This window comes from Parambassis ranga, chromosome 2 (genome assembly GCF_900634625.1).
Source record: "Parambassis ranga chromosome 2, fParRan2.1, whole genome shotgun sequence".
Classification (NCBI taxonomy): Eukaryota; Metazoa; Chordata; class Actinopteri; family Ambassidae; genus Parambassis; species Parambassis ranga.
This window is the reverse complement of record NC_041023.1, coordinates 44684930-44708582: the sequence shown is the minus strand read 5'-3', so window position 1 is coordinate 44708582 and position 23653 is coordinate 44684930. Positions and strand designations below refer to the sequence as shown.

The 23653-nt window shown below is 45.7% G+C and overlaps 1 protein-coding gene across 1 annotated transcript; it reads right to left on the bottom strand.

The window, feature by feature from the left end:
- Positions 1 to 801: 801 nt before the first annotated feature.
- On the bottom strand, positions 802 to 23653 carry LOC114448818 (CCR4-NOT transcription complex subunit 3-like). Its single transcript, XM_028426020.1, has 19 exons — positions 23489 to 23653; positions 18637 to 18699; positions 16116 to 16183; positions 14470 to 14544; positions 12945 to 13034; positions 11914 to 12042; positions 11714 to 11809; positions 8304 to 8432; positions 8133 to 8223; positions 7899 to 8023; positions 7406 to 7462; positions 6333 to 7311; positions 6133 to 6238; positions 5903 to 6050; positions 5527 to 5623; positions 5102 to 5303; positions 4166 to 4298; positions 3963 to 4088; positions 802 to 3855 (listed from the first exon to the last, which is right to left on the bottom strand). The coding sequence occupies exons 2-19, from the start codon at positions 18659 to 18661 to the stop codon at positions 3757 to 3759; spliced, it is 2775 nt and encodes a 924-aa protein (XP_028281821.1). The 5' UTR covers positions 18662 to 18699; positions 23489 to 23653; the 3' UTR covers positions 802 to 3756.

The window sequence follows — 23653 nt, the reverse complement described above, 5'->3', positions numbered from 1 at the left end:
ACTGAAAAAAGGGCGGAGCGGCTTCCTGGAATCACTGAAGATACGCTAAAGCAGATTTAGGGAAACGATCTGAATGAAGGCAGGGAGCAGTAAATTAAAGGTAGGGGAGGAGATTTCGAAAACTCAGTGAGAGTCGGCCATATTTGGAAAGTAAACACACGCCCCTTTCTCTCGGAGCTCACCCCGAAGCCACGCCTCCCAATCACATGGACGCGCATCACCTGAAGACGAGCTGCGGTCTGTGACTTCGGCCATCATGCACGTACCTCTCTGGCGCACAGAGCAGGAAGAGAGTGACAACCAGCCAATACTCCGCGCAGGGTCCACCCGGAGGATTGGCTGATGTTTTTAGTGTTTTATACCTTCAGATGATTCATATTCTTCGTTTTAAAGTGAAACTGCCGAACTAATCGGTTGCTGTCGGATTGTGAAGAGAAATTACACTAATTTAACAAAAAGTGCATCAGAATGAAATCTCCTAACCGACCTTTAAATAAAGCTGCAGTCTTTGGGTCTTTAGGGGTCCAGCTTTGGACATCAGTCTGTTTAATGCTGTGTAGATCAATGCTTTTCCACTTCCCAGAATGCATCAGGGGTGTAGGTTAGTTTCCACGGATCAGTGAGTTACACTGAAAAAAGGGCGGAGCGGCTTCCTGGAATCACTGAAGAGACGCTAAAGCAGATTTAGGGAAACGATCTGAATGAAGATAAATTACGTCAAACGTCATATTTCAAACTTTTTTTTTTTTTTTTTGGTCCATTCTTGCATGAGAAACTACAGAAGTCGCCACAAACCTCAGCTTTCTGAAAAGTAATTCTTTTATTAATATTTTACAATCCTTTATTCATGGTTATGTCATTATTTACTTTTTCAGCGCCACTTTGCAAGTGTCATAGTTCCATGCTGTCTGACGACAACAACAACAAACAGAAAGAAAAAAAAAGGAGAGGTCTATACAACACTTTTGTTGTCAAGGGGCAGAGAGAGGTTCACATCGGACTGACCTCTCATCCCTCCCGCTTGTCAAAGAAAAGTAAACAAAAAGGTTAAAAGCAGGACTGTCAGTCAAGTGAATACGTGTCGAGTCGTGTGTGTGTGTGTGTGTGTTCGGCTATAAAAACACCCCACACTCCTGTTGAGATCTTTAAAAAGAACAGGGGTCCTTGTTCTCCTCTGGGTTTAGAAATCATTAACCCATTCCTGAAAAAAAATCAAATCCAATCTACCACAACAAATACAAAATAGAAAGATGGTCTCTCTTCCAGGTGCTGCTCCAAACATTGGAGGATATTTGTATTTGTTTAAAAAAAAAAAAGAAAGAAGAAGAAGAAGAAGGGGGCCGCGAGATAAAAATGAAGAGTGTGGGGTAGATCACTTGGTTTGTTGTGCTGTGGTGACGGGAGCTGCTGGCGGATACATTTCCTCATTAAATGATCTATCAAATACTTCCTGAGAAATAAAGGAAATATCTACCTGGCATGAAGAGAGGAGGAGGAGGAGGGAGAGAACACTGACGTGATGTGGGCGTAGAAAAACAAAAATGTGACGAGTTGGCAGCAGAGAGAGTGTGTGTGTGTGTGTGTGGATGAAACCATGACTCGGGCAGTGTGTGTGTGTGTGTGTGTGTGTGTGTGTTTGTTTGTTGTGGGCCCAGTCGGCTCGGTCGAACCCTTCAGTGTGTAAACAGGGAGCAGAGAGCTGGAGGACAGAGGAGATGTGGGCAGCAGTGCTGGTGTTGCTCAGTTTGTGCTCTTCAGCACAGAGAGAAGAGGAAGAGGAGGAGGAGGAGGAGGGGGAGGAAGAGGAGGAAGAGGAGGGAGGCTCTGGTGGGAGGTGAAGAAGCTGCCGGTAGCATCGGACAGTGCTCAGGGCGGGAGCTTGGTGTGTTAAAGGATCAGTCCGCCCTCTGCTAATTAACCTCCAGCGGTCTGTAGTCAGACAGACGGTGGGGTTTTGCGATCAGGTGGTGAGAGACGCTCGGAGCGATGACGCTCACGACCACGATGTGCGTTATTCTGAAGGCGCCGCCGAGCACGGCAGCCGACAGGTCAGTCATCTAAGACAACAACACGCACCCGTGATTCATCGCGAATGGGACCATTTTAACGGGCATTAACATCAACTTGCAAGCTGGCACGGTTGCTAGGCAACAAGGAAACGGAAACTGCCGCTCAGGTCGTATCGTTGAACAAGCAGCTGTGAATTCTCAAAACATCGTAGCTGTAGCTGCAGTAGCTAGCTTAGCTTAGCTTAGCTTAGCAAAAGCTTTGTAGTGAGTTCTGTGCAGGGACACCATGAACACACAACTTGACAGGTCTGCACTGAGATGACACAATTTTACACACTCCTGTAATTCATTGTTTTTTTGTACAAAAATGATCAAACAATACTAATTTAAGTAGTGCTCGTGTGCAGATTCTAGAGTCAGGCTAGCTGTTTCCTCAGCCTGTGTGTCCATTCCTTATGCTAAGCTAAGCTAACAGCTACAGCTGCACATTTACAATATGATATGCCAGATTATTTGCTTGTTTTAACCCCGTTACGTCGCCCTGACATCAACGGATCCACAGAATATTTTCTGTCTTTTGGCCTGCAGCACAATATATATATATGCATGTATCAGGAAGTGTTTGTGTTTACTTCCACTGTGAACTTAAAACCATCTGCATGACTAGAAAAACGCAGTAAGCTCGGCCTGGTTGTGTAATCTGGGCAGAAACAAGGTGAGAGTTTGTGACAGCTGGAGGCGAAATTTTTTTTATAAACTTCCAGCAGAGTTAGATCTCATTCCTGCAAAACAGTTTCACAGGCGCACTGTGACATAACGCTGCCCACCAGGTAAGAGACAGTTACTACCAACACCTCTCTGGCTGTGTGTTGTCACACTCCTCCACCGTGGCGAGATGGGAGTAGGCAGGGCCGGATATTTTTAGACCGCAGTGGCTGGCGGATTCACAAAAAAAATGCAACACAAGAATTACAACAGCAGCAGCAGCAGCAGCAGCAGCAGCAGGACCTCTGAAAGACAGTTTAAGTGCAAGAGAGGCCGACCGTTGGCTGCTGCTTGTGTTTTCTAACAGACGGTGAGGTGGCGGTAGAGGCAGGGGTACCGGCCGGGGGCAGAATTATCTCATGTTTTCGACCAAATTCAGCGTGCTAATTTACGCTCTCACACGCGTTCACATATGTTTTTTTTTTTTCTTTTATCCTCTGGACCTAAATAAGCTCCGGAGGTGCCGCCACATGGAAATGAATGAAGCTAATGAAGCAGAAAGGAGCTGACTGATCCTGAGTCAGTTCACATCCCGTCTAAAATTTTCCAGCTGATTCCTGCCCCGCTGCAGCATCACTTCACGTTCTCATTGGTCGAGTTAAAAAGTGGGCGGAGCCTACAGACGCATGATTAACCAATTATCTTTGGTCCTGATGGAGCTAATCTACGTTTTTAAAGCCAACGAAACAGGATAGTGCATGATGAGGAGGAGGAGGAGGAGGAGGAGGAGGAGGAAGGAGGAGGAGGAGGAAGGAGTTATCACTGCTGGAAGGTGAGGATGGTAAGGCGGGGTTGGAGGGTCAGAAGGAGGGAGGGGTTTTAAACCCGTCCTCCCCCCTCCCTCTCTCCGGTCTGTTCGTCTTCTTTCCCCCAAAGAGCTGAGGTCAAATCCAGGAATGTCAGCAGGCGGACCACCCTTCGTCATGGTCCGTCTGTCCCTCCCTCGCTTTGTCAGCTGTCTGTCTGTCTGTCTGTCGGCAGGTCACTGGAGGTCTCGGTCTTCTAGGTACCGGTACTCAAACGTGAAACCCTCCTTTTTCCGCTGGCCCCATTTCTCATAGTCAAAGTAAATGTATGTTCCCTAAAAAAAAAAAAGGAAACAGAAACAGTCAGTCAGACGGGTCCATCAACACCTCTGCTGATCCTTATAGGTGGACTTCCAGAGTACACAGAAAAGTTCATTCTGACCTGCTCAAACTCATCTGTGATGGTCTTGGGCTCCTCGTGCCTCTGAAACCACATCATATACTTGGTGTGGAACCTCCAGGACTGCTTCTTCAGGGCTTTGGCTGCCAGATACTGGGCCTTAGTGCCCTGCAGGGAGAGATGGAAGGAAAGAAATCAAGATGTAATGATGCAAAAAAAAACATGTGGGCAGCTGTGTAACATACCTCCAGGTAGTAAAAGATGAAGAAGAGGGTTTCTGTGGAAAGCCTCTGGTAAAACTCTACAGTGTCGGAGTGGGGCGGTGGCACCTGGTGGTGGAAAGGCAGGGTGGGGCAGGGGTTCCTCATCAGGTACTGCCTGTGACACAGACACAAATGAGAATGTTAGTTATACAAACAGGGCTGGACTTCCTGACGGTCCAGGAGTGCCATCAGGTGTCATGTGACCGACTAGAACTAGAACTGAAGCGCAGCTCCAAACAGGTCTTTGTTAGAATTTACTGGGACACCGTGGACCGACACAAAGAGCCTTCTCCCTGATGGATCCCCACAAAGCAGGAAAATTCAACAGTGGATCACACACACTCGGCCCAGATGCACTTTTCCATCCAAACGGTGTATTTTTAGCCCCGTGACAAACCCCTTTGTCCTTTTCTGTTTCAGCTCGACTGTGTGAACTGAAAATAACAAGCGTGTCACACAAACAGGGCAGAGCGTAAAGTTTGGAGCGCTAACGCTCACAGCATCTGACTAACATGAGAGCTTCAAAACCAGGGAGGAAAACAGTGTGTGTGTGTGTGAGAGAGAGAGTGTGTGTGTGTGTGTGTGTGTGTGTGTGTGTGTGTGTGAGAGAGTGTGTGAGTGTGTGTGTGTGGGGGGGGGGGGGGACAAACATTTTCCTGTTTTTAATTTACTTTACAGTTTTAGACACAGAAGGAGAAATTCCAGAAGACTGCCTCTGCCTGTGTGTGTGTGTGTGTGTGTGTGTGTGTGTGTGTGTGTGTGTGCAAAATACAACAGGTACAGTGGGACAAGAGGGTTTGAGTGTTTGGATTTAAATGTCAATTGTGGCTGTGTGGGTTGACTGCAGCGTCGATACAAAACTGTATAATCTGTTCTGTGGTTCTGCTCTGTGTGTGTGTGTGTGTGTCACTGCTGCACCTGATTCTCTCGGAGTCGGACGGGTGGGGCATGTGTGTCCACGCTGCCTCCTCCATGGCCTGTTGGTATAGCTGGTCTTTGGACAGGGGAACCGGCCCCAGAGGACAGGCCCCCAACGACGGGGGGATGCTGACCTCTGACAGCGACGGCTGAGGTGCTGATGGGGGGCCTGAGGGGGCTGTAGTGCTGCTGGGGAAGATGTCTGATGAGGGACGGATAGGTGAGGGATGTAAGGGAGTGAGAGGAGAGACAGAGAGAGAGAGAGACAGAGAGTCAGGGATGATAATATCATCAGCGGTTTTTGTTGAGGAGGCTGAGAGTGGGAGGTGAGATGACATTTTGTTCCATTAAACTACAGCTTTTCTATTTCTGCTCTGTGGCAACCCTCTATCTCTGTTTTTAATCCAGCTGTGTGTGTGTCTTACCTGGGGTGAGGTGCAGGGAGGACACGTCTCCCTCAATCCCTGAGCTAAGTGCTGGTCGCTCGGCCATGGACTTGAGGCCGCTCAGAGGCTCCTGGGGCTGATGAGGACAGACAAGGAGACTCATGGGGAAACAGATTTCGCCGGACGTGTGCACACAGTTATCATACCTGCCTGCACAGGGCTGAGCTCCACTTCCCGCACCACTGATAATGTTGTGATGACAATCAGCGGGACTGTTTTTAATGGAGGGGGTTGTATGTGTTGTTTACTCCCCCTCCCTCCCCCCCTCTAAACATGCACATGCAATGACGTCAGGCAGAAACAGTGCAGTGTGTGGAGACCAGGATGTGAATGTGTGTGTGTGTCGAATTCTCACTTTGATGCTGTCAGAGGACTGCGAGTAGGACAGAGGTCCATTCAGCAGGCTGCCACCGCTCACTGTTTTGGTTTCACTGTAGGAGGCCGGCGACGGAGAGCTGGACGACAAACTCAGGGAGCCCAGTAAACTGGGACCAGTGTCCTTACTGGGAAGGAGGAGAGAGAGAGAGAGAATATTTACAAAGTGAGATGCAGCCTGGTCATACTTCCTACATCCTTCATACTTACGGCTGATTGGCTGTGGAGGTTAAAGATGAAGGTTGGCTGCTTTGTGATTGGCTGGCACTGATGAGGGCGGAGTCGGTTGTGCTGTCTGCTACCACAGCACTGTAACCTGTTGATGTAAAAGGAGACAGGAAGCAGTGTTAGTGAGAAGAACAGATGAATAAGCATTAAATCAGCATGCTGACGTGGCTGCAGATACTCACTAGTGCTACCGTTCTGCTTCTGTCGGCTCGGCGGTCGCACAGAGAGCGATGAGTTTACGCCTATAACTCCGCTCCCCACTGATCCCGAGCTCCCTCCATTGCTCCCGATAACTCCAACTCCGCTACCTGGAGCTAAACTTAATACGGGGCTTTGTGACACCAAGGAGGACCCCTGCATCCCCGACTGACCCGAACCCAAACCCAGAATCCCAGAGCCGATGCTGCCCGGGGCCGTGCCGAGCAGACCGCTCGTAGAGGACGTCGGCCCGCCGACTGTGATGCTTCCGCTGCCGATGGAGCCCAACGTGCTGTTGGTCGTCGTGGTAATGACGCCTCCGAGTGAACCCGGTAAGCCCGAACCAACTGTGCCTGAGGCGGCTGCCTGAGCGTAGGGGGCAGGGGTGGAACTGGACAGGAGACCTGCTATGGATGCCGGCATCCCAGACAGGCCAAGGCCCCCGGACATCGGGCTGGTGGTGATGGAGCCGGACATCCCACCTTTCCCCAGAGACAAACCCAGACTGAGCCCAAGGCTGTTGGAGGGTGGCGTGGGCCCCGAGGAAGCCAGGGAGTTTAAAGTGGGCCCCTGCGTGCTGGCGTTGGGTGGAGAGGAGGCTGAGGAGGCAGGGTGGCTGTTGGCGGAGGTGCCGGGGTTGGCGACAGGAGCGGACGACGATGAGGAGGAGGAGCTCGCTGAGTTTTTGGCCTGCTGTTGCTGCGCCAGCGGGTGCGGCTGCTGCTGGGTGGCGTTGCTGTAGCTGCCGGCTGAAGTGTTGGAGATGTGAGCGCCCGAGCTGCCATGATGACTGCTGCCCGACGAGCCGCCGCTTCCTCCGCCAGCAATGGTTGCCATAGAGACCAATGAGGATGAGGTCAGTCCCGAGACGGAGGAGGAAGAGGAGGAGGAGGAGGAGGAGGAGGAGGAGGAGGAGGAAGAAGAAGATAATGAGGAGGAGGGGTTTCCATTCTTCACAGGTGACTGTAAAAGAAATAAAACAGGTTAATAAATATTTTTATTTTTATTCTATATCTGTGATAATGACAAAATGTTTTTACATCATCAATAGGCTCACCTGACTAACTTCACTGTCTGTTGAACGTCCCCTCTTTTTGTCGTCTTCTGAGTTCTCCTGATAAAACAAACACAAACTTTTTTTTCCTGTGAAGATTAAAAGTTGAACTCCACTGACTGAACTTTTACTTTTCCCAGAATCCTTTGCAGCACCAGTGCACTTCCTTCATCCTCCCCTCCAGCCTCTTTGAACAATAGCACTCGTGCTATTCAGACACATCAGACCCATAATAACTGCTCTCAATGCATACTGTGTGTGGGCGCGTGGGAAGAACAGACGATATAAAGGCAATACAGAACAATGAGAGCAGATGGCAGGGCACTGCAATAGCACATACAATAGCAATTACCATGCATTTAGATTTGGGGGGTATTGACCTGGCTTGACTTGAGGTGAGTCTATTGATCCTGTGAGGAATTTTCCTTAGATTATTCAAGATAATAACCTGACTAGTTCTATATGTGTGTGTGAACTTTGCAGTGAGTGTTCTTACTGTAGTGCAAGTGGCAGGCGACGGGGGGATGGGCGAAGATGAGGTGGAGTTGCTGCTGCTGTGCGGGAAGATCTCGTCATCCAAGTGCGAGTGCCCCGGCGGGGAGGTGGCGACCAGGGCCTGGGCTGGAGGGAACAAAGACAGGAGAAGGCGAAGTTTATAAAATATGTACACGATGGGGCACAAGCGTCCTTGTATAGAAGCATTGCGAGGAGTTAGAAAGGTTCAACTTACGAATGTCTTCCAGATCAAGGTCGTCATAAAGGAACTCATTCTCCTCGAAGTCTGGATCCTGCGACGAGTCCATATAGTACTCCACATCATCCTGTGTGGAAAACAGAAGGGGACAGAAAGAGTCAGGAGGACTTCCTTTGTGCCACTGATACAAGAAGAATGAAGACAAACCTTGATCTTCCTGATGGCGTCCACCTGCACCGAGTCGTTGTCCAGCATCCTCAGTATCGTCTCCAGCATCCGGATGTGGTACCGATGCTTCTCGATGAACTTCTTCAGCTCCTCGATTCGGTCCTGCTTCTGTGGGACAGGGGGGGGGGGAAGAAAGGACATGCAGAAGCTGGTTCAGAGCAGGTTTTTGGGTAAAAACAAAGTATGAACTGTGCAGTATTTGTTGAAAAGATAGATGAGGAGGCTTATTATATACAGATTTGTCTTAATGGGATAAGCTTAACTTCATTCCAATGCAAGGCACAAAGTTGAATTAATTATTCATTGCAAACGGAAGGAACAAAATGACATTTAGAAAGAAAAACAAGCTTTCGTTTGCAAAACCAAGAAAAAAGCATGATGAAATTTTAAAGGAAAAATAAAACGCATATAGACGTGAGGAAACGTGAGCGATATAGGGCCGCGAGAGCTGCTTTATGTGCACTTTATGGCTTAATGCATCATTTCTGCACAGGCACAAGCGCCACTTCTGATTTCAATATTTAATTCTTCAGCTTTTCACACAGTTAATTCACACGTAGCCAGAAGCTCTTCGGCGCTGCGGCTGTCAGACGTTGCGTGTCTCTTTTGTCCAGATGTGCTGCAGGGTTATTTGGACAAAACTAAACAGACATTCCCCGTTGGTTAAAGACTTAAACACATCCAGCTCAGCTGTTATAATAACGCGGTAACACACAGGCAGAACACTGGAGTTGCTGGAGGCAGCAGCGTGGAAGTTATTCATGCGTTTCCATGGCGGGCCAACAGGACCCAACCTCAAAAACACTGCAGGTGATCACGTCTATTAAAGGATTTCTATTGAAATTAAAACAAACATGTGGCCGTACACCAAAAACGAGAAGCTTCTTTAGATCTTAAGCAGCTGGCTCTAACGAGTGGTGTTTGCAAGTGAACACTGAGAAACTGAGCAAATACATGAGAAACACTGCGTCAGCTGAAACAGCTCTCAGAGAAGCAGGAGTCCAGTAACTTCATGTATAATATATATATATTCAGCTTTAAAGGTCGGGTAGGAGATTTCAGTCTGATGCACTTTTTGTTAAATTACTGTAACTTCTCTTTACAATCCGATAGCAACCGATTAGTTCGGCAGTTTCGCTTTAAAGTGAAGAATATGAATCATCTGTGGAAGCTATAAAACATATATATATAAATATAAAACATATATATAATACATATATATATACATATATATACATATATATATATATACATACATATATATATATATATACATACATATATATACATACATACATATATATATATATATATATATATATATATATATATATATATATATATATATATATATGTATGTACATATATATATATATACACATATACATATATAGATATTTTTTATGCATTTTCAAAGGTATATATATATACCTTTAAAAATGCATAAATATATCTATACGCTGCTTTGCTTTTTGACAGCTGGAAAACTATTTGAATCATCCAACAACATTATAATGTAACTCAGACTTTATAAAGATATAAAAACCTTTTTGTTACTGTTGAAATCAAACAGCAAATATAACAGGATCAGGAGGGAGCCGTGCTCCTGTGACACTCCTTTCTGCTGCAGATTAATACATATTTGGTGCTCTACTGAGTATTTGGGTCAGCAGGTCAAAATAAACCACAGTGTGTTTGTGTGCATGCAGGATCGCAGTTGCACGGCAAGTTTTTTTTGGGGGGGGGAATAAATCCATCAGGCTTTAGATGCACAGATGTGCATGTAGAGGAGACTTTAAACTACAATAGAATGAACAGCTTCTTTAATAGAGCAAAAAAAAGAATACATTGTGCACATTTCATCTGTTGTGCAGCTGCCTCTGGGCCTGCTGTGTGCACACATGCTGCCAACACGCTCGGAATTAATGCTGACGTGCACGCGAGGTGTCAGTGAAATTCAGGGCGTTCACAAGAAACAGCAGAAGAAGGAAATTACAGTCGAATAAGTTATGAGGACTAAAAACAACCTGAAGTTCCCAGTGAGAGTGGCTTTGATTCACAGGGCTGCAACATGTTGTCGACGTGCAGCACAGTTAGCACAACCTTTTTTTTTTTATCCCTGCTTTTATCTCCTCTACAGAATCGTCGACAGAGCCGGGCTGTGAGAGGCATGATGGGTGATTGTTTTGTTAATTGTGTCAGAAACTTCACAACCAAGTTTTTTTGCCCATTTGGACCTTGTGAGTACAGAAACGTCTGACAGCAATACAAACAGCATTTCTGTGAAGATCTCCCCTGAGAGAGAGAGAGAGTCAGTCCCACACTTTTGGCCGGCACAAGCAACAGACAAACATGAACCCCTTTGGGTGTCATTTTATAAAGCACAAATCCATGATCAGAGTCTAATCTGTGGCAGAATGTGTAAGGCTGCGTTCAGACTGCAGGCTAAAGCGACCAGAATCCGAATTTTTTGCACGAATGTGATCCGATTTTTTTTTATATCCGACGCAGGCCACTTCCATATGTGCTCCTACATCAGATATGTATCTGATTTTTTGCAATGCGACCTCGGTCTGAACGGCTATGTGGCACATATCCGACTGTTGTGTCAGTGAAAGGCGACAGACGCCACAATTCTGCGACACAGATGAGGAAGATGTCGACTGTCTTGCCGGGAAAGTGACACAGAAAGACGCTCGCAGACGTATTCAAAGGTTCTCGTCATTAAAATCTCGAAATCTCGAAATTATGAATGAAGTCAGTGTCGCTAAAAGCAGTCACATCACTGTCCCACCACTCCGCACCCACGCACAGCTGCTGCTCTCTTCCTTCTCTGCGTTCTTCTTAATATTATTTTGTTGTAATTATGTCGGCTACGATCGGACATTAACGTAAACGAAGCTTCACAAGCACACATCGTGTGACGTTGTGTCCTCTTCTGCATGCGGGTCACTTCAGGGCCGTTCACACAGGAGAGTGGCAGCAGTCGCATATTATTTTGTAAACACCAAAAAAATCGTATTTCACCAAAAAAAAAATCGTATTTCACCAAAAAAATCGGATTTGAGCATTAAGACCTGCGATCTGAATGTAGCCTAACATATAGTCAATCTTTAAATGAGCTAGTGCAAGATGACTGCAGTGTCATCAAGAGCTTTTCTATAAACGAGGTCCCTGGAGAGGACTTTCCTGAAGGTAAAGAGAGGGAGAAGTGGACACCGAGGTTATCCCTGACAGGGCAGAGACAGAAGATACATGGAGAACACACTATCTGACCTCTGAAGCAGAGAGCGAGATAAAAGCTGAGAGAGGACGTCTGACCTGTGTCAGCTGCAAACAGACGAGGGAAAGAAAAGTAATGAACGATTCAGCGATGAGGACGAACTGACCTCCTTGTCTCCTTTCTTTTTTCTCGTCTGGACCGACAGAGACTCCACTTCGCTCTCAAACTGGTCCACCTGCATGTTCAGCGTGTCTATCGTATTCTGAGGACAGTAAGGAAGGAAAAAGACAAAAGCTTAGCTGTCACACACAGACGACCTGTTTTTTTTCCTGCAGCGATTCAGGACAGTTTCATTATGACGCTCACCGTTAGCCACGTGCCGACTTCCTCCTTCTCCCGCTGGGCCGGGTCCACCTTCTGAGCAAGACCTAGCCCTTCTTTAGAGTACGCCTTCGTCTTGGTTTCTCTTTCTACGATTTTGAACCGCTCCATTTGCTGGAAAACAAAGACAAAAGTTCAGAAATGTTACGTTTAACACCTAAAAAAACCTTTTTGGGGTTAGAATATTAGAAACACAACCACTGTTGGCTGCTAACATTGTGTAAAAAATGGCAGTTTAAGCAACAATGTGGATACTGAGCGAGTGTAAACCATAAAATACAGTAAATAAAAGAAGTTTTTGGTTTGAGTGACAACAACAGAGCCATTGATGTACACTTAGCAGACCTGAAACAGGAACAGAACCCATTTTTTACAGTCTCTCAGACCTTGAACACGGCTCTAAGCTCATCTTTGTCACAAAAAGTATTTCTGTGTAAAGCCTGCCTGCTTCCTGTAGGATGGTAATTTCAGGTCAACCAACAAAGCCCCAGGAAAACTTGAAGAGCGGCTTGAGGAGATCAGAGGGAGCTGCAGGTGGCTCACATTCAGGCCATCTCAATAGCCCTCATCAAAGGGCTCCCGTGGCTCCGAGGCCTGATGAGCGGAGCAGCTGTAAACAGGTGTTGGATTATCACACCCATCTGTTCCCAGCACGTCTTTTAGCTGCAGCTCTCGCTGGTAAAGATTCTGTGTGTTGTGTCTTCTCATGTTAATAACAACAGAATCTAGACCTGCAATAATAATAATAATCACTTTTCTGGCCACTCGGGGGCAGCAAAAACTGAATCGGAAGTCATGTGCACATCCACTTAAAGCTCAGTTTGTGGTCTCAACCAACTTCTGGGTTGAAGAGCCTGTTAATCAATGATACGAATCTCCTGCTAGAGTCAACTGTATGTAAACCTCTAAAACCTCTTAAACCTGGTGATTTCAGACAAAAAAAACCCCACAATCCTCCAGAGATGCGCACAGGTCCTGCAGGGAAAGTTCTAATCCTGTCTTCAGTTTCTACTCACCGTTTCTATGAGTTTGCGGTTCTCTACTAGCTGCCTTTTGTCTTTGATCTCGTTGGATGCCACCCACGTCTTGATCTGGTCTCGAAGACGCTGAGGGACCAGAAGAAGAAGAAGAAGAAGGTGAAGGAGAGAAAGAGCGGGGGAGGAGGCAGGGAGAGAGAGAGAGAGAGAGATGCAGATTCATCAGTGAACTCTGTGATACGTGCAGAAACTCGTCTCAAACAGTCATGGATGGTGAACTTGGTGTCTGCATGCAGGCTTGGCTTGGAGTTTGCTGATGACAACGCAGAGCGAGATGATATTTAACTCTCACTACGCAAACACAGCACACACCTGTAACTGTGGGCATCAGCACATCAGCAGCAACTCAGGTCAAATTCATGGAGCTCTGTCTCACCTTGCTTTCTGCTGATTGGCTACAAATGTACCCAAGCTGTTAAAAAGCTCAATGTCAGATTTACAGTGAAAGTCCCTGTCCCGCCTCCGATGTGTGATGATTTTCAAAATAAGACATCGCCTTAAAACGACACTTCCAGGTTGTTACCTGCTCATTTCCAACTTATTTCTTTGCAGCTCTGTGCGCTATGCTAACAGAACTTAGCCTCCGTTCCCTCAAATATCTGAGGAACACTAATACCCCGTTCACACTGGGGAAAAAAATGTGGCTTAAGCAGGATTCGGCCGCATCCAGATCAATCAAACTGGATACAGCCGGATTGGAGGTGTTCACACTCAGAAAAAAAACACATCTGGGTGTTTTTTTCTGAGTGTGAACACCTCCAATCCGGCTGTATCCAGTTTGATTTCAATCCGGCTAGATCCACCCACGAGAGGTGGATCTAGCAGGATTGGCTCAAATGTGGCTCAGGTGTGAACGCAAATGTGGCGAGCGAATCTGGTTAGCGACAAGCTACTTCCGGTTAGCGATGTGCTACTTCCGGTTTACGGGGCGCGACACGGGACAAAAAAAACACACGGCGCATGAGCACACGCAGTCCTACCGCGGCCTGAACGGACTCTGTATATTACGAGGCGCCACCTAGTGGTTTGGAGGACAGCAAACACGCTGGATGAAGCCGGATTGAGTGCGGACACAAGTGTGTGCTAGCCAGATTTGAAAATAGGTGTGAACGCATCCAGCTTAAAGGCTGTCTGGGCTCAATCCTACTCTAGCTGGAATGACTTTCTCCAGTGTGAACGGGGCCTAAGCAGACTGTGATGGACTTACTGTCTGCACAATCAACTCCTCACTGGCTCGCCTGCTTCTGCGACATCAAAACTTGCAACAACATGTGGGCGGTTGAGAAAACAGAGGTGACAGAGGTGTGAAGCTTCTCCGTGTCTGTGTATCTCACCAGGTTTTTCATATGCAAAGTTATGCAGAGCGCGAGTGGTGTGAGTTTGAATCGGCAGATTGTTTCACTCAGTGAAAGCCGAACTAACTAAACTAAAGGAAAAGTTGGCAGGATTCAGGAAGAGGAGGCTCCGAAGGTTACCCCCCCTCCATCGTCACGCTTGTTCTCACCTGTAGCTTTTTAATCTCTTTCTTGAGGTCTGCTTCATATTTCTCCTTCTGGTTGGCGTTGGCTGCGTTGTGAAGCTGCAGAGAAAAAGGGGAAGTTCAACAATCATTTCTGGCCCAACAGAATTCGAAAAAAACAATAAATCAGTTACAAAATAAGCTAGAAAAACAACAGTGAGTACTCCGAACTGAACGTTTGTGCCGGCCAAACAAGCTGCTGGAACGCCAAATGGGAGAGCTGCAGCGATTGCCAGGACGAACACAATAAATACAGGATGCAATGCAGGAAAAATGGGCGTCTGGGATCTTTATTAACTGAACCACTAATGACTCTCTGCCTCTTTATTAGCAGAACTGATCTACACTCTGGGCCTCTGCGCTACTGTTTGCTCACAGCCAAACGGCGTTTTAATAACACTCACTTTATTAAAAGTGTCATGAGTATTGTAAAATCCTGTTGCGGTAATGGCAGCACTTGAATAACCACAGAAACTAAAGCTACGTTTTATTCACTCTGACTGAATTTTGATAAGTTCGGGATGTTCTGTGGATGTAAACACTGATCTTCTTTGTTGTAGCGTGTAGCAAGAGGGGCATCCTGAACCATCAAGTCACAAATTTTGAGTGATGGGTGCGTCAATCGCCAGAAGAAAGAGACAAACAAGCTTGGTGGCAGCTAGGGCTGAACGATCTATCGTTTTAGACCGAAAATTGCGATCTCAGATGACGCGATTTTGAGATCGTCAAAGCCACGTTTTTTTCCACTGCTCCTAACTGAATCAGGTTTTGTTTTGTCAAATGCTACGGCTGAAAACGAAAAGAAAACGGAGGAACTGGTCCCTAAAACGAACTCCACCTTTATGTTCGGTGCTGTTTCTGCCGGCAGCAGCGGCGCGTCTTCTAAGCCTGTGTGTGTGTCTGTGTGTGCGCGCGACGTGAGTCGCAGTGGAAGGGCCGCGTGTAAATGCTACGAGCACGTACGCGCCCACCTCTCTGAACATCACCAGCTCCTTATATTCAGGTTCGCTGCTGTTGTGCCGTCAGCAGCTCTTCTACACCTGTGAGTGTGTGTGTCGCATATGTGTGTGTCGCGTGTGTGTGTGTGTACATCAGATGCAGACAGAGGCAGCAGCTAATGACGTCACCAAAACAATAACGCAGGCATGTGATGAAGAGGCTCCATGAGGACTCTAGTAAACGGTGCACAGAGCTGACAGCAGCAGCTCCGTTTGTCCTTAGATATGATTAAAGTTTGATCATTTGTTCTAAATCACATTGAACTTTAAGAGTTACTTAAGTCTCAATACTGTATTTACTGTTTAACCTTAGGAGGCACACTTCAGTCTGTTTAATGACTGTTGAATAATACTTTACAGAACTACATCAGTCTTCTTTTAACCTATTTGAAATAAAACTTTATTTTGTTCTGTAATTATTTAAATTTTCATGTTTATTGAAAACTGAGTGCACGTTATCAGAGTTTACTTTTAGATCTACTGATAGTTTTTGAGAGGTGACTAGTAGGCTACCTGACGTCATTTACACAGAAACATGTTTGACATGATTTGAAAAAAATCGTGGATGAAATCGAAATCGCAATATTTGCCAGAAAAGAATCGCAATTCAATTTATTCTTAGCCATTTCTTACCTTCTGCCAGATGTCTTCGAACTGTTCTACGCCCTCCGCTACTTTTTTCAGACATCGATCTATTTCACCTGGTGGAGAAAGAAAGGAAAAATAATGAATATAACCATAGAATAGAATAGAATATACTTTATTAATCCCTTTGGGAAGGTCCCTCGGGGACATACCGGGGGAAATACCATGTTCATCTATGCATATCTGCTCATGCATGGTCACACATGAGCAACAGTACAACGTATTTTAGGCATGAGGCACTGACCCTGGTATCAGTTAGTTATTAAATAAAAAAAGATAAAATGATCTGCCCTCACTTTAGTCCATGTTTGGCTCAATAAAGCACCTGCTCTATAAAACAGGTCAGTGAGCTGCTTTTATATCAGACACACAGGACAACAACAACGAAAAGTGTAACAGCAGGGCACGTACAAATTGCGGCTGACATCTTATAAAATATGCATACTGTAAAAGGCGCTTTACGCTTTGTGACACACATCAACACACACACACAGAGAGCTATACATTCCTCATTTTTAATGTCCCAAAATCTTCAAACTGCGGCTCCATAAATAGTGGATGATGGTGTGTGTGTGCAGGAGTCACAACAGATTAGAGAACGAGAGGGGGAAAAAACAAACATGTCTCGATTTAGGCTTTGTTATCGCCAACATGTCCCAGATTTATGTCTCCCTTCATCGTGTGACACAGATTCTAATAAATGTAAACAGGAAAGGGCTCCGTCCTTTTCTGTTAATTCCAGTTTTGGGCATGCTGTCCTTCATTATGTCTCTATTATCCAATCATTATTGAGTGAGGTCAAAAACATTTCATATTTTTTTTTTTTTTTTTTAAATCGGAAAACTCGACCCCAGCTCGTCACGTCTCACATTTCCTCTGAGCGCTGATATTTCTGACAGCACCGTGAAGGCAGCATAATGCTCATTTGTTACGTGGCCTCGGTCACAGTTTGCACACAATTGTCAGTTTGTCTCTGTCAGCAGCTGTGTGTGTGTGTGTGTGAAGAGGTAGAAAGTTCAAAAGAAGAGCAGCGGAAAGGAGACGCTGAGTAACACTGCCCCACTTTCATACACCTTATACAACTGATTATCAGCAGAACATCATCGAACATGAAGTCCTTTCTAAGGTCACTGCGGTCTTACATTTGGACCACTTCATATTTGAATCCAAGCAGCTGATCTGAAGACTCTGGGATAACCCAATAACATTTTGTCTCTGGCCCGGGACACAAAGAGAATAACTGTGTTTCAGAGATGGTTTTTGGCCAGACTGGGAGGACTGAGGAGGTTCTTCAGAAACTCAAATTACATCTTTTTTCTGACAGAAGATGGAGATTCTGCCGAACATCAGAGTTCCTGTTCAAAGTCTCTCCGACTCAGAGGGGGAATAAACTCAATATTTCTAATATCTTACAATCTGACTGTGAATGAGTAAAAGATGTTGGAGTTAAGAGGCTGTCTGGCCTTAAACAGCCTTGATGTTACCATGCTGCTGCCGGTGGGATATTTTTAGATGAAAGTCTACCTCCTCTGTAATAATACATTACACTTTGACAGAGCTGGTGCTTGATCTTTTCCTTCCTCATGAAGACAGTTGAAAAATCAAATCCAAGTGAAGGACTTGGGAGGGAAAAAACACAGAGCAGCAGAGTCCGGGTCACTCGCTGTGCTGAGCGTCAGCCTTCTGATGCTCTATCATCAGACCATTGTGTGAACTGACTGTCAGAGGTTGACGTCGTTAACATAAAAACATCCTAACATCCTGTGCCTGTCTGCAGCTTGTAACACACTCTGCTCTGCGAAAGTGTGTCAGCATCCCTAACACACTTTTGTCACACAGATGTCTGCCAACGTGCACGGGCAGAATGTCACCCTGTGCTCAGAGAGAGAGACCAAACCAGGAAAGGAAAACAAACAGAAGCCTCTGAGCAGAGCAGGAGTACGCACAAATTCTCAATCATAACGTCATATTTTACAATAATATTATAATGTTATCAGTGTGCTTGGAAATTTCAAGCTTCTTATCTACACAGAGCAGCCTTCAAGATGCATTTGGGGATGCTCTGAACAAACTAAAACAGGCTTGTAAAATAGATTGAAATGGTCCTTAAATGGAACTGCTTGCTCTTTTCCACTTCATCCTGTTTTGAGTAGAAGCTTCAGGAACCCAAAACCAGACTTATTTCTGCCTCTGGAGCAAAACAGCTTACACACAGAGCGACTTGTGAGCGCATGTGACTTCTGTTTACCAGCCTGGGTGCTCCTTTAACCCAGCAGTGTGAAACTAATTACAGAAAGTAAAATCCTCCACACATGATAGCCGAGCTGCGGTAGGTGTGATCGCACTCGGATATATTGACTGTAAACATGTGCCATACTCAAGAGTGACACGTGGGAGGGGTTTATCACAAACAAGCCATGAAGGGACTTCTTTCCAATCCCAGCAGAGTGAATGAGACTGGGATCAGACCACAACACATCCTCATCCATCGCATCGGTGAGACTCTCACCTTGAAGTTTCCTTTTATCGGCCATGACTGATGACTAGGATGATGTCTTCATGCCTTCTTTCACTGCAAGAAAACAAGAGAAATATATTGATTTACTGGTTTATATGAATAGTAATCATGCTTAATATAATCATAAATCCTGCTGGGTGTGTGACTTTTCATCTGCAAACACTGCATAAATGTCACAGAAAGACGTTGTTACTGACATGTGATGCGACCATTGACAGTAAAAACTATGGACAGAGCTTCCGTGACGTCACCCGTTTGTTGCCGTTCTGAGGCTCGGTGGGAGGTTCCAGGACGTTGATGACCGCCGCCATGTTGGCAGCGGCACGTCCGCCAAAACTCCAAATATGGACAAAAAGGGGGAGCACGAGCGGGGTTTAGGGGGGGCGGGTGATCGTGGAAGCAGGAAACTCACGCTGTGATACGTCAACTGTCTGTCACTCAAGCGGCAACGCCCATAATTATGCGTAATTTTAAGTCAGAAAACCATTGAAACGAGTGAGTTGTAAAAAAATTCACCCCCCCTACAATTGACACTAGAAGAGAACCTATCATCTGAGACCAGAGTGGTTTTTTGTACCAGGCTGTAAACATGTTTTTTTCTGCTGTGAAGTCGGCCATTTTAACATGGGAGTCTATGGGAAATTACTCGCTTTTGGAGCCAGCCCCCAGTGGTTGCGGCGTGAATTACAAGTTTTGACACTTCCGCATGGGCTTCAACTTTGAGCCCCGAAGGTTGCCGCTTGGTTAAGATAGATGCTTAAAATTTCTAACTGGTACAAACACACAGATTTGTGCAGCTACATGGTTGCAGCTTCTTTCCTCCCAGTCTTTCATCTCTTGCTTTATTATTTATCTGTGGCATCCAGTGACCCTGCAGGAGAACAACAATGAGTTTGTGTTCATTATGCTTGCACACAAAAAAACACTGAGATGCCCCAGATGTGCACAAACAAACCCTCTAAAATGATTTTATTTATTTATTAAAGGGTTGATTCAGCTTGGATAAAAAATAAATACCCTAAAGTAAATACAATTATTCTAGCGGGTGTGTCCCAGTCGGCCGCATGCAAGTTATAAATTAATCACGATTAATTGTGGCATTTAGCCGATAACGATTCATTTGACGATTAATTGATGACAATTGCACTGACATGTTTTTGACTCTAAATCGCCACATTGTTCTAAAATGATATTTAAATGTGTGTCTGTGCAAATCAACCTGCCTTACACATTTCCAGCGCTTAGTTCGGTCGTAAGGAGCACGATGACTAAACGTATCGCGGGTTCTCGGCTGAGTGGAATTCTTGTCATGTTTTTCTTTCTTGCTGTGGAGTCTTTAAATAAAGATCGGGAGGCAGCTTCTCCAGTCGGAGTTCATTCCTTTGATCCGAGCAAACATCCAGTTACTATGGCAACAACCAACGCTCTACGCTTCACGGCACTATATACTACAGCTGTGGCCGGCGTTGTGGCCTCGTCGCGCTTTCTGGTGACAGATGTTGAACCTCTGTTAGGAACGTGCTGCTCCGCATCATTTAACTGAACACCACTGCCTTCCGCCATTATTGTTATCGCGGGCTCACATGTGCGCGTTTTGCGGTTGATGGTGAGAGTACGTCGCACACAAAAATGCGTCATCGTGACGAGGCACTAATCACCGTAATCGATAAGTGGCAAATATTAATCGGTGACAGTTTTTCTGACGTTTAATTGCACACGATACGATTGTGCACAAGTCTAATGGGTAACTAGTCAAGTCTGTGTCATGGGGCAGGCTGTGGGCATCAAGTGAAGAGAGAGGCTGGATGATAATAAAACATAATAAAAGAAATAGGAAATCCCTATTTTTACTGTGTATTTCAACTCATAAAACGCGTGTGGTGTTTAGAGCCGTCCTTCCATTGATCGTTCACGCTAATACATACACACACACACACAAACAGGCAGTGACGTGGGTGATCAGGAGAGAGTGGGACATCTGTGTTATAAAAGATCTTTGGAACACCCTGAGGACAGATGATAGACACATTTCTGAAAGGCATGTGTGCTTCTGGGTTTGAAGCCGCAAAACTGAACCACTTCCAAACTGCTTTTTTAGGGGTGAGTTCTCCTGTTGGCTGCCATGTTGTTTAAGTGTGTCCCCTACAGGTGGGGGAGGGCTGAGCTCACTTTTACCCCGTTCACACTGGGGAAAAAAATGTGGCGTAAGCAGGATTCGGCCGTATCCTGATCAATCCAGATGTGTTTTTTTCTGAGTGTGAACACCTCGAATCCGGCTGTATCCAGTTTGATTGGCTCATATGTGGCTCAGGTGTGAACGCAAATGTGGCGAGCGAATCCGGCTAGCGACATGCTACTTCCAGTTTACGGGGCACGACACGGGACAAAAAACCGCACGACGCAACACGCAGTCCTACCGCGGCCTGAACGGACTCTGTATATTACGAGGCGCCACCTAGTGGTTTGGAGGACCGCAAAACACGCTGGATGAAACCAGATTGAGTGCGGACACAAGTGTGTGCTAGCCAGATTTGAAAATAGGCCTGAACTCATCCAGCTTAAAGGCTGTCTGGGCTCAATCCTACTCTAGCTGGAATGACTTTCTCCAGTGTGAACGGGGCCTTTGAACTGTGGGAGCACAGCGGGGTGCGGCGGCGGTGGAAGTTGAAATCGATTTTCATAAAAAAACAAAACATCCTAAAGAGCAAATTCGAATTAATAAAAAAAATGGATTTATCGCCCGGCCCTACCCTAAAGTCACATCACCAAACACCAAACTGGGCCAGTTTTTGACCCGGTGTAACACAATCAGCGGCAGTGACATTGTTTTCTGACACTCTTATCTGGAGCTGATCACAATTAGCTAAGCAGGTAGGACAGGTATGTCAGCTGCGCTCTATATGGACACAATAGAAGATGTGGTTTGAGCACAGAGCATCAAAGCTGCAGGTTTTCATTTCTTCTGTCTTACTGTTCATGCTGACTGCATCGTTAACCAGCCTAACTTGCAGCATATAGCAGCTGAAGTCATAATTTCACAGGCATGGGGTTGGTGCTTAGTGAATGTGTGAAGTGAGGGACAGACTGGTGCAGACATATTTCTAACCTGCAGCGTGAGGTGAGGGGAAATATGCAATGTCAGCTTTAAGGCTCAAACTGGCAGCAGGTCAGCAGCGGGGCAGTTATCCGATTCGGATACAGGCCATTAGCCAAAAGGCGTGTGTGACAACGCTGGAGCTGCAGCAAGCTACTGCTCATAACGCCATCCTGACAGGAGAAGAGGAAATAAGAAGCTCCCATCTACAGTCTACATTTAATCTTAGCCTTCATCCTGTAAGATAAGTGACGGCGTAGGTTAATCCTTCTCCATTTGAGGCTTGCTAAATGTATATTAAAGTGACTGCAGCTGCTTCAAATCTGTCCCTGTCTGCAGCCTTGCATGGCTGAAACAAAGTAAATAATACATGGACCGTAAGACGGTGATGCTTCCTGACATGCACTTAACATTTCTCTAAAACCCCCATCTTAAAGGACAATTAACCCCCCCAAAAAACACTAAACAATCCTTTGCAAAGATTTGGCTTTACTGTCACAAACCTGCACGACTAGATGTAACTGATGTTATATAATAGGTGTGTCAGAACAACAAAATGATACTAAAACAAAAACGAACACTCGGTTTTAAACACCCAGTGCAAATAAAACCTTAGCAATTCAAACAAAACAGCTAATAAACCAATAGTGATAAAGCACGGGCTGCAGTTTGCAGCAGTTTTTTTTGATTTTGCATGTCTAGAAGAGGCAAGTCTCCCACAAAATCACCCACACGGCTGACACCTCGACACCTCGGCTGATGGTTAGTCTGCGATATTTGCACAATGTCATACATTATATGATCTATTAAATTATCGTAGGTGTAATTGACTTGAACGTTATTAATGTTCAGAATTTATTAGGTTTTATTTTTACTCTTACTACTTTACCCTAATTTCCCCCTGGGATCAATAAAGTATTTCTGATTCTGAATGTGTGAAATTATGGAAAGATTCAAAGTTTGATCGGAAAATAAAATCCCACTTAAGGGACGCAACTTAAGAGGCCTCCATCAACCATAAAAGCATCATGTAAAATGTGACTTGAACTAAAATTGACCAAATTGATGATTCTATACAACAGAGTAAAGATGTAGGGAGGAGGAGGAGGAGGAGGAGGAGGAAGAGGAGGGATGCTCTCTGCAGGGATTCAAGCACTGCTGCATCCTTGGAGACGCTCTTAAATGACAACCTGAGGGTTGTTTTGTGTCTTTTTAAAGTATATGTTTCATTATTTGCATTAGTTAAACAGATGCACACACATCTGGAGGAGACAGCCCCCCCCCCCTACCACACGTCCACAGTGAGCAGCTGAATAAGTTTGGGCTCAAACTTACACCGTCTGATTCTGGTGCTACACCTGACACCTGGTCCCAATAAAGAGCCAGCAGAGAAGGGGGGCGTCTGAGAACCGGGAGGACCGGGTTCTGTTTACAAACAATGCAGCTGCAGCCTGTGGGCACCAACATCCGAGCTCACAATACACTTCAAAACAAAACTCCGCGCTCCGCGAGTTAAGCTAGCACGGCGCGGCTCGGCTCGGCTCGGGAGAGGAAGCGATGCGTTTCTGTTGTTTTTTTAAAGCGAACACACAGACTTCAAGTTGCTGTCAGTGTCGAGAGCTGCAGCTTCCCACCGGCTGCGCTATTTGATGTGGGAGACACAATTTGGAAAGGGGAGAGAGAGGCAGAGAGAGAGAAAGGGGGGGACGGCACATATCTTCATCCCTTTAGGCTCTGCGACCAATTTACCTGGATTTTTCCGAGTTGCGATTCTTTTCCTCAGCCGCCCCAGTCCGGTAAATCTTCAGCGATTCAGGATCAGGGTTTATTTTCTAAAAAAAAATGGTCAATTCTTCTCGCTAAACAATCACTCCGCACATCCAAGATGGCTACCAGGAACACCTCCTCCTCCGA